Here is a 10679-nt window from a genome sequence, read left to right on the forward strand (position 1 = left end):
TTTGTGTTTATGTTCATCCGTCTGTATGTAGTCTGTCGGCGTATCTGTCTGTCTTTTCCTCTGTCCGTCCGTGTGTCTGTCCGTGTAACCTTAGGTCCGTCTTTCCGTAAGTCGGTTTGTCAATTTTGCTGTGTCCCTGTCTGTCTCTTTGTATGTCCGTTTCCCCGTCCGTGTGTTTATGTGCGGCATTTAATAGAAAACACTCGCTTTACTCATACATGTACTATTGTTTCATAACAAATATCTGCACACCGAAATTTAATTGTAAACTGTAAATAAGTAAATCGTCACTAACTACTAGAACAAATCAGCCTGATAAGTTTCGAAGACCTTGCTGATACTACTACGTACTGAAAAAATGTTTTAAGATAGTGCGAATATGTTTATATAAATAAATATATTATGATCAGATAGCATAGTGTTTTGGAAAAAAATGACAGGAGTAGTAATGTGACAAAGTCGACTTAGAGATGTGTTTATTTCTCGATCGTGTTCTGATATTCTCTTGGTATATAAAATTACAAAACTAAACATACGGCGTATAATTATAATGATTGAAGGTTTGAATTTGAGTGAGATAGTATACACATGTTTTTTATGTATTTGTTTATAAGTGGTAAAAGTTGGGTTCCATCGAGGTTAACAGTAAAGATTAAACACCCCATAAATGTGACAATGGTCATATATAAAATAAACAATTAAAACAAGCGTCCACATGTCGAAAGCAACTCTAATTAAATGGATTTCATTTACTTCAAGACGAATGAACTTGGTGTTTAAGTCCTTCAGAACATTAAGTCTGTCAAGTGGGTAAAACTGTTCCAGACAGGGCCTTTTTATGTTTAAGATTGTCACACGTTCCATGCTTTCGGTGAAGTTTTACTTCTAACTTTCATAAGCTGTACACATTATTTCGAGGGTCGTCTATAAAGTGTTGTGTACATTGTTTGAAATTTTGAAATACATTATTGATTCAACTAAATTTAAATTCATGTAAGGATTGCTCGATCACTAGTAAGTCTGTTGACGTAGGTAAACGTGTCTTCTGTATATAAATATATATTTTTTATCAAAGAGTTACATCAATATTATTGGTGATTGTTTGATATTAAATATGAATTCTTTAATGGAATGAATAATACACGACTATATAAAAAATGAATGCTAGTTCAATCTTGTGGCCATATTAACATTAACATCGCAGAAATGGAATAATACAGTTTCACGTAAGAATACATCTTCTATGAATATACACAACACAGAACATGCAACATACAATAACAATACACAGAAATACATAAAACAGATTACATTTGCTCTAAACAACATTGGATTACATTATCACGTACACAAATCACACAGCTCACTTACTAGAATGTGGTTCTGACTACTACCTATTCACTGACTCTTACAGGTCTCATTCGTCCATTGTTAAGAACTGTTAGTTAATTACTTGATACTGTGCAAACAAAGAATAGTGAAACAATGTTAAAATAGCAACTTACCGGACACTACAAATTTGGGTCTAGTGATTTGAGAAATAAACGTATACGAAGAAACACACACAAACAATGACAAATGATCCGAGAAAGTAGATAAATACTTGAACATACCTTTTAACGAAAGGAGACACAATTAAAGCATACTATTAATGGTAAAGACATCTGAAAAACACGCTGAAGTCTTTGGTAAATGAGATTTACACATCACTTCACTGCTTGAAGATAACTAAACAAGCTGTTCGCAAATCCAATTAAATCTAACAATAGAAATGATCACTTGTGCGTAAAAACCGGTCTCATCTTACTGAAGGGTGGAGTGGACTAAACCGACATATTATAACGTATGTTATGGTAAAATACTATATGGTCTCATAAACCTCTAAGATTTCAAGTTCTTGGGTCGTCTTGTTGCTTATCAAACCTGGCTTAATGAATTAAACTCAAATATTTTCATCAAGTTTGGACGAAAACGGTTCAACATTGACAATAAGAACAATTGAAAATTTTACTTACAGGCTATTTCATAACAACGCTATGGTACAATGATTATCTTAGCATTTGTTTTGATTTTCAAACTTGGTTTATAATTTCTCTGTTGCGTAAGCCGTTTTATGGTCGTTTATTATATAGAAAGTCGGTCGTTTGTCTGAAATATAACTCTAACGAACACACATTTCAATGCAAACAGTCATATTCGCACAACTTTAAAAATAACGGTCGAGAAAGTCATAAATAGGAGTTAAACACATAACTATATAACCAAAACAATGCTGGTCAATATTTATTTAAGACAGTTTTGTTCCGTAAAATGCACAAATACATGTATGTATATATAAACTGTATGAGTTTACAATCGCACGCCCACCCCCGTTCAATCCGCCCTTTCGATCAGTCATGGTTCAAGTAAACTTTATGTTTAGCTTCTGCGAAAAAGAACTGTTTGTTTTGTTTATTTTGTTCGTTTTCATTTTACAACGCAACCCATTTATTGATATAAACCTGTAATTATTTGAGGACTTTTGTTTCTCCGAAACATATGCAATCACCATTTGTTTCAGAAAACCACTACAAGCTTATTGGCGATAGGGATTGTATGCGTGGTATTGTCCGGAAATTATCGCGCAAATATTCTTAACAACTTATGAACACACCAAGTTGAACAATCAAACAATTGCATGCTGCATTTTTTCATTGTTATATTGCGCCTTGCATTTTGTCCATTGTTTCACTGAGTGTTACATGTCTTCCAATGAGTGTTCTAAATAAATGCTTCTATGAACCAGTTAATGGTTTCAGAATAATAAGAAGTTATGCATACATAAATATATGGCTGATTATAATATTATTGGACAACACAATTTGCTTGAGGACGCGATTACTATTAGTTTTGAATAAAAGGACGTAACATAAATAAAATAATTTGCATATGTAACTGCTATACTATGTAACTCATAGATGATATGCTGATATTCAGCTGTATATGCCGCCAATTAATATCATATGAACACTAACATACTGACGCAGATATTTTGACTCAATTTTGAGTTTTTGCGTAATGTTTTAGATGAGTGTAAATATTTTGCTCATATTCACGAAACGTTTTTAGTTTTCAGTCGGACTAAATACTCTGTTTGAGCAGAAATATTTCAGTAAGCGTTAAACATGTCTCATGTTCTTACGCTAAACTCAAATATGACCGCTTTTGTTGTACGTATGCAACGTTTACGATGGCGTCAGTCTATTAAACGCGTCTTTGCGGACTTGCAATCCACTAGAAGTTTTATCAGATGAAGAAATATGAGAAATATTTCGATTTTACCCGGAAACTATTAATTTCATAATTGGATTGATGTTTAATGAATTGGAATCACCGACTCGTCGTTCATTGCCGGTTCCTTCTTTGTTGTAATCTTTAATAGCCCTCAAATTTTCTCCTTTTGACAGCTATTCACGGCGCCATTCGATATTCAGTGGACGAATTATATATACTTGATATTACGCATGTGTATTTATGCTTGCCTTATTATGTGTAATTGACGATGAGCTGCATATGCTTAAGTCTTAAATGAACTGTATGTTGTGTATTGACACTATTTCCCGTAAAAATGGTATAAATCAATCTCCTTTTGAAGAACGTTGCTTACAGGTTCGTGATACCAGGCTCATTTGAAAGATTTTGGTATAGGATATTTCTTTACCAAACAGCTTACCGTGAGCACGTTGTGATCAGGTTACCTCAAAATCGGAAACAAAATTATATCCAGAATCCAAAATGCTTTAGACGTTATAAAGCAGAAAAAAAAATAACGCAAACAGAGTCGGTATTAGAAAGTGTGATGGGCGTATCGAAGGTGTTTACCCTAAATATCGTGGTAATAAAACAGTCCGTAATCCAACTTTGTAACCAGATATCGATCTACAATGTATATTGATTAAAGTGTTAAAACTAAATGGTCCCAATTCCACACCTTTTTTACATATGCCTCCAGCAGGATCTCCAGAATATAAAAAAAGCATATTTCAATGGACATTTTACAACTAAAGTACCGTTATCGAAAATGCGCATGCGTGTAACTATGCTTTATATACGCGTCATTCGTAACGTTTTTACTTCTACAGTAGTTTTTTCTCGCGCCCGAAAAACACTACCCTGGAGATAGCTGTAAATAAATATTTTTACGAGTAACCATTAATTGTTTTAAAAGATAAGCTAATTTTTGAAAAAAAAATGCAACAAAACCTTGTTTATTGTTGATTTACACGTTCAACGGCAGTACGCATGTGTCTTTTTTTACAACAAAAGCATTCACTTTAATTCAATAATCACATGGTCTGCATGCAGCAGTGTTGTCACCAAACAACAAGTGTTTTGAACACACGAAACATGTATTCAGCAATTAAGATTTATAGATTTATTCAAATGTTTAGTATAACAAGATACACTACAGCACAAAAGGAAGAAAGAAAACATTTAGACAAAACAAAACTGTCTGTTTATAAGTAATTACAAGTTTATAAACTGCCATACAATACAATAACAATGATAAATTACAAAGGAAAAACTATCGTATGTAAAAAGACGTCTTGATCAGAGTGTACAGTAACAAAGAATATACCATGAAAGCTTGAACACCTATTTCCAATTTCATCTTTGAATATTATTATTGCGGTTAATAAAACAAACAAAACACAATATAAAATTCATGTTTAAATTAAACAAAAGAGAAAAAGAGAAATAAATATGTATTTTTTTCAATGTGCTAAATTATTTGCAGTACGAGTACACTTCACACCATGCCAAAAGATTATCTGAAGCACTGCATTGTAAATGTAAATGCTTTGATGTTCATCATAAATATCTAAAATTTAAAATCATGTACGTTTATGGTGAGTTAGGACACTCCGTAGAAAATATAAAATTCTGGCCTTGTATACGTCTGTTCCATAAACAACGGAAGTCATTTATACTGTGTGTGCAAATAATTTGCGTGTTTGCTTTTAAATATACATGTATTAGCATATGTTTATGGAAAGAAAAAGTAAAATGATTTAATAGCCCCGATGTTTGAACAACCGACATCTGATACAAATTTTACATCGGTTCTCTCCGTGGTATATATTCGGAAAGACATACTCGACTGATTAATATCATGAGGCGTTATCTCTTTACTGCATTGTATTTCACCAACAACTAATCTTAGTCCAGCATGAACCAGTACAGAGAATAGGTCTTTGCATATAATGCCTGCATCGCATTCTATGCGCTTGTCGACAGGATGTATTTTCTCATCAAAAGGGCGCATCACAGCTATACTATATGTAAACTTTGACACCCGTTCTATGGTGAAAGTTGGACGGTGTCCAAACATGACCGCCCCCTTCAGGACAGCGAGTCCGGAATCAGATGGGACGATGATTTTCAATTTCTTAAATTCTTTCTGAATGACATCTTGAAGAAGCGTAGATTCCGAGTATCCTCCCACCATCAGAATTGTATCAACCCCTTCGGCCTTGCATGTTTCAAGAAGTTCGGAAATATGATGAACAATCTTGTCGACTGATTCCTTGAAAAACTGTCTGACAAGACCGTTGTCCAGTCGGAGTTTATCACTATCAAGTTTAATCTAAAACAGATTATTCAAATACAATTGATGAAAAACAAAGTAGAAGCACATCATGTAGTGCGATAACTACAAATATTATGGAACATAGCACCCTTTCTGCATAAAACGTGCATAAAACTTACGGTTTTAGCGTGACGCGAATTCAGTATAACATTCTTCAATTGCTGTCCTTCAATGTCGTTTACAAGATCGAACATAGATCGCGCAATTCTAATGGTCACACACCCATTTGATTTTAAATCTGTTTCTCTCTTCTTTCTTTCAAAATCACGCAGAAGGTCTATATAATCTTCCCTTTGTTGGTCCTTAAATGTGTTAAATGCATCTTTCCCTAGAAATACCACGGAATCTAAATAATTTATCCATATTTAATAAGAACAAAATACTAATATATCCATTCGCTGTCATTTCTCAATAGCAACACTTTACCCATCAATTCTGCAATGAAATCCAAGAAAGCTGTGTCCACCATTGTTCCGCCCCAGGCTCCACCAGTGGCTTTGTGAAGTTCTTTTAGAGCACCACCGAAGCAAACTTCGTGTACTGTCATATCGATCGTGCCACCTACGCGATTAGAAAACAATTCATAACACGGAATTACACAGTCCTCCATAGCTGTGTTAAAGAAGTAATTTCAATCCATCAAAAAATATCAAAACATCCCGACTTCTCGTTTATCAATTACAAAATGAAACACACGTGCGCTTTTCAAAAAATATTTCAACCGTTTAAACTGTGATTTTCACAAGCGATTAATGGCTTATATTGTAAATAAATTGAAATACGCTTGGGAAATGTGGACGAGTGAAATAAAACAATAGTTTGCCATACAACAAACGTAGTGCAAGTGATATTACCTCCTGCATCAACGACCAAGTATTTTTTTCCTGATTGGAAAGTTGAAATTCCACCTAATCCGTCGTTGTGCAATTTAGTATGTCTACAACAAATGGACGCAGCCTCAGGTTCTAATGCAATTGTAAGCTTTTCTTTTTCTATTCCGGCCTGTAAATAAATAATTCACAGAAATTAATATATGTGACGGTGCTCGTGTTCACAGCGTCCTTCTACGATGTCTTAAAAAGGAATTATCAATGACACTGACCGCACTGACCGCAAACCGAAGGTAACATTTCGATTACTTCCTTCATTTAGTGTGAGTTCTGTGATGGAAATTATAAATCTGAGAACGGCATGTTATTTCCTAATGTAAACAAATGAATTCATCATGTGAATCAAATACCATGGTTTTAGTTGTCTTCTACTCTATGAGTTTCAAAGTGCACATCTCGAACACGCTGTAAAGTTTCTAAGAAGAAACGATATACGAGTATTTGTAGTAGCCCCACCGTAGGTACCCAGATCCACACTCAATTAGCGGAAGTTGAATCTAACAGACCGGAAACGCCTATTCCTCAGTCACCGTCACAGAGGTGCATACAGGGCATAGTTTTGAAGACATCAATTAGTACACTTACGACAGATGAAGAAACACATAACGTATTTATCACAGAGGCGCTTGAACGTTTACTTGCTGTACAGTTCACGGGTACAGAGACCATTCACGAGGAATCATTTTGTGAAGACAAAGTGATTCGCGGAAAAGGACATACATTAGTGACATGGAGCATTAGCCAAGCAACTTGAAATGATGGCCGCTGTGATCGGTGCTCGACACATGCAAACAAGAAATCAAGAAATATACACACGTCTTAGTAATCACAAAGCATTTGGTTTAGATTACATATTGCTAAAGAAAATCATGACATAAGTAAAATACAGCATGATAACTCATTTTTATTGTTGACTAAAACACAAGAATTGCAATTTCTTGAGACAAAACGTTCGAGTACAAACGTTTCCCCGACCATATAAATACGTCACTTTGAATCGATGTTAGAGAATTAGCCAATGACTATAAAATGGAAAGATTTTATATTAAAACCAGACGAAACTGCGTAAAACTTTATATTTGTCGCTAGTAAAATTATTGCAATATTGTGCCCAATTTAAAGACATGTAACGTTTGTTGAAATTATTTACACGTAAACTCGCTCTTGAATATAGTAACAACTTGGAAATATAAATACTATAGTACACAATAATTAGAACAAGATGGCAAAGATGAACTTTGAGCGCTCACCAGATTTAACGGACAGCAAAGGCTGCTGACTTGAACAGATGATCTCGTTTTTGACCACACTTGACCCGCCATCAGACCACGGCCTTCACATTTTCAAGACAAACATGCTGGCGTAGTTTCATAACGACTGAGTAATAAATGTGGCCCTTGCGTGGTACAAAATTTGTGTTAATGTGACCTGGTGATATAGTATTGAGAGGCATCTGACCCAGATTCAAACTTAACCTAGATATTGTCCAAATACATATTATGACCAAGTTTCGTCAAGGTTGAGTCATACATGTTGCTCCTATAGTGGTGAGATTGTTTTGTAGAAAAATAGGTCCAGATATTGTCTAAATAAACATTCTGACCAAGTGTCATCTACATTGAGTCATAAATGTGGCCTCTAATATTTGACCCGGTAAACTAGTTTTATTTTGACACATGTGACCCAGATTCCAACTTGGCCTAAAATGTCAAAATAAAGATTCCGAACCAGTTTTGCCAAGATTTAGTAATAAATATGGCCAGGGAGTGATTACAGTGTGTTTTTAACATTTGACCTGATGACGCACGAAATCAAGATTCAAATCCAGTTTACATTAAGTCAAGATAAACATTCTAATCAAGTTTCACTAAGACTGGGTCATACATGTTGCCTCCAGAGTGGTGACAGGGTTTTTCTAAGATATAATTTGGTAATCTGGTTTTTGGACACCAGATTGTTACGCAGATTCAAACTTGGCCTAGATATTGTCCAGATAAACATTTTCAACATGGTTCATCAACATTTGATGAAAACTTTGTTTTAAGATAGGTAATTAGATTAAATTAACGACGCGAACCGGACACCGCACAGAGTGGACAACGCACGTTGACAGACGCTGGACATATTATCAAAGTACGGGTTATTATGATAATTAAAAAAAATGCGTTTTATATATCGACACACATGTATTTTTGTGTAATAGTTAGATCCGGAACTACCTGAAAAAAATCATTAGAGCAGAACGGCCTAACTATACTAACTGGTTTATCCTTATCTGATACAGAAACGTAAAATTCATTATAAAATGTCACACTATTGATCAGACGCAATTTCTCCCTCAAATTTATATTGTAAATTATACTATAACCTCTTGAGCAGCGAGTCGCATGAAATGTTTGGCAGAGTCATTCCATATCGCAGGAACAGTGAGTACCCAGTCGATGTCTTTTTCAGATAACACAGTAACCTGCTTTTGACACACTTCTAGAAGACTGTCCATCATGTGCCTGAAATTTAATATAGTATGAAGTTTTATACCACAAGTTGAAATGGTAAATGTAAAAAGTTCACTTGGAACTAATGAACAACGACACGATTGCACAAACATAACAATTATAGTGTCAAAATGAAATGTACTCAGATTTTATTTTAAAAAATATCAGGAACTTTCTTTACTGCAAATAAACATTTGGTTGAATGTTAAATAATTAAATTAGAAAAAAAAATGTGTTCGCTTTAATTGGAACCCGTGTCATTTTGGAGCAAAATCTTTCGCAATTAATCGTTCTACCAAAGTGGATTTATACGTTGTATCTGTATTTGAAACACTGTATCCAAATTAACGAGGAAAATATTTCTTTTTCTATGGACGTGCTTTATAATAACTATTATCCGTTTTGAATCATGTGCTTAACGGAAAACGTTTAAAGTTTTTGTTTTCATGAATGATATTTCGATTTCTTTTCAAACTGTTAAAAAACATAATAAACCTATTGTACTTTTCTATCATTAGCATACTTCTGACAACTATACTTTGGCGCCCGTCGACCTGTGCCGTGCGGTGTACGGTGTCATCCTGAACACTCTATACATCATTTTCGCCCAATCTTGATGACACTTGGTCCGAGGGTGTTTCTTTAAAATATCTATACTAACCCTAAACCAAACCAACTTTTATGACTATCTAGACCAAACGAAAATCTGGAGTTAGTTAAATTAGGTCACTATGTCCAATCTTATAAGTCATATAACCACTCCAAAAGCCATATTTATATATCGATGAAATCTTGACAATTTATAGGTCTAGGTTTAATCTGGTTCGATTTTTAGCTCACCTGAGCGATAGCTCGGGGTGAGCTATTGTGATCACTCACCGTCCGGCGTCCGTCCGTCCGTCCGTCTGTCTGTCTGTCTGTCTGTAAACAATTTGTAAACATCTTCTTCTACTAAACCATTGAGCCAATTTCAACTAAATTTAATGTGGAGCATCCCTAGGTCATGGGACAAAAGAATTGTTAAAAAAATTTGATCACATAACCATGATGGCCGCCATGACCATATATGGTAAAAACCTTAAAAAATCTTCTTGTCAGAAACCGCTCATTAGATTTTCAAAAATTTTCACAGGGATGACCTTTGAAGGCTCCCCTGAAAAAGTTGTTCAAAGAAATTTGATTCGTCAAAAAACATGGCCGCAGGAGCTCGTTGAACTTTGCATGTTTATTCGTTTTTGCCTATTTTGTGAAAACTTTCAAAAATCTTCCACATTTTTTGTCCGATCCTTTCCAAATTTGCACAGTGTCTTTTTATCAATGAGGACACGAACCCTACAAAAAATGAGCATTATTGGTCCATGAAGTACAGAATTACCTCCCCTTGAATTGAGAAAATGGTGTTTATGCAATAAAATCCAAATTTTTCATTCAATTCTTTCCAAACTTGTTTATATATCAGATTAAAGAGAATAAAATTTTCTTTATTATGGTTTTTCTTTCATGAAAATCCATAAAGGATAAGTGTTATTAATCGTTGCTTAATTAATGAACAATGCGAATTATCGGTATTGATTTTTTTCCTGACATGCCGTCCCAGATATTAACCGCTTTCAGCTGTTGACTGTGCATCAATACATGGCCGTGTTATTGACCTGTAAAATTCAT

The 10679-nt window shown here is 34.6% G+C and overlaps 1 protein-coding gene across 1 annotated transcript in view; it reads right to left on the reverse strand.

Moving 5' to 3' along the window:
- LOC127849817 (heat shock 70 kDa protein 12A-like) overlaps positions 1-9615 on the reverse strand; it is a 28456-nt gene extending 18841 nt beyond the window's left edge. Inside the window, exons 1-6 of the mRNA XM_052382570.1 lie at positions 9611-9615; positions 8888-9026; positions 6484-6631; positions 6056-6190; positions 5749-5957; positions 5137-5626 (exon numbers count right to left, since the gene is read on the reverse strand). Coding sequence (XP_052238530.1) covers positions 5137-5626; positions 5749-5957; positions 6056-6190; positions 6484-6631; positions 8888-9026; positions 9611-9615 — 1126 coding nt within the window. The remainder of the gene's footprint in view (positions 1-5136; positions 5627-5748; positions 5958-6055; positions 6191-6483; positions 6632-8887; positions 9027-9610) is intronic.
- Positions 9616-10679: the final 1064 nt, after the last annotated feature.

The sequence above is a fragment of the Dreissena polymorpha genome, chromosome 11 (genome assembly GCF_020536995.1).
Source record: "Dreissena polymorpha isolate Duluth1 chromosome 11, UMN_Dpol_1.0, whole genome shotgun sequence".
Classification (NCBI taxonomy): domain Eukaryota; kingdom Metazoa; phylum Mollusca; class Bivalvia; order Myida; family Dreissenidae; genus Dreissena; species Dreissena polymorpha.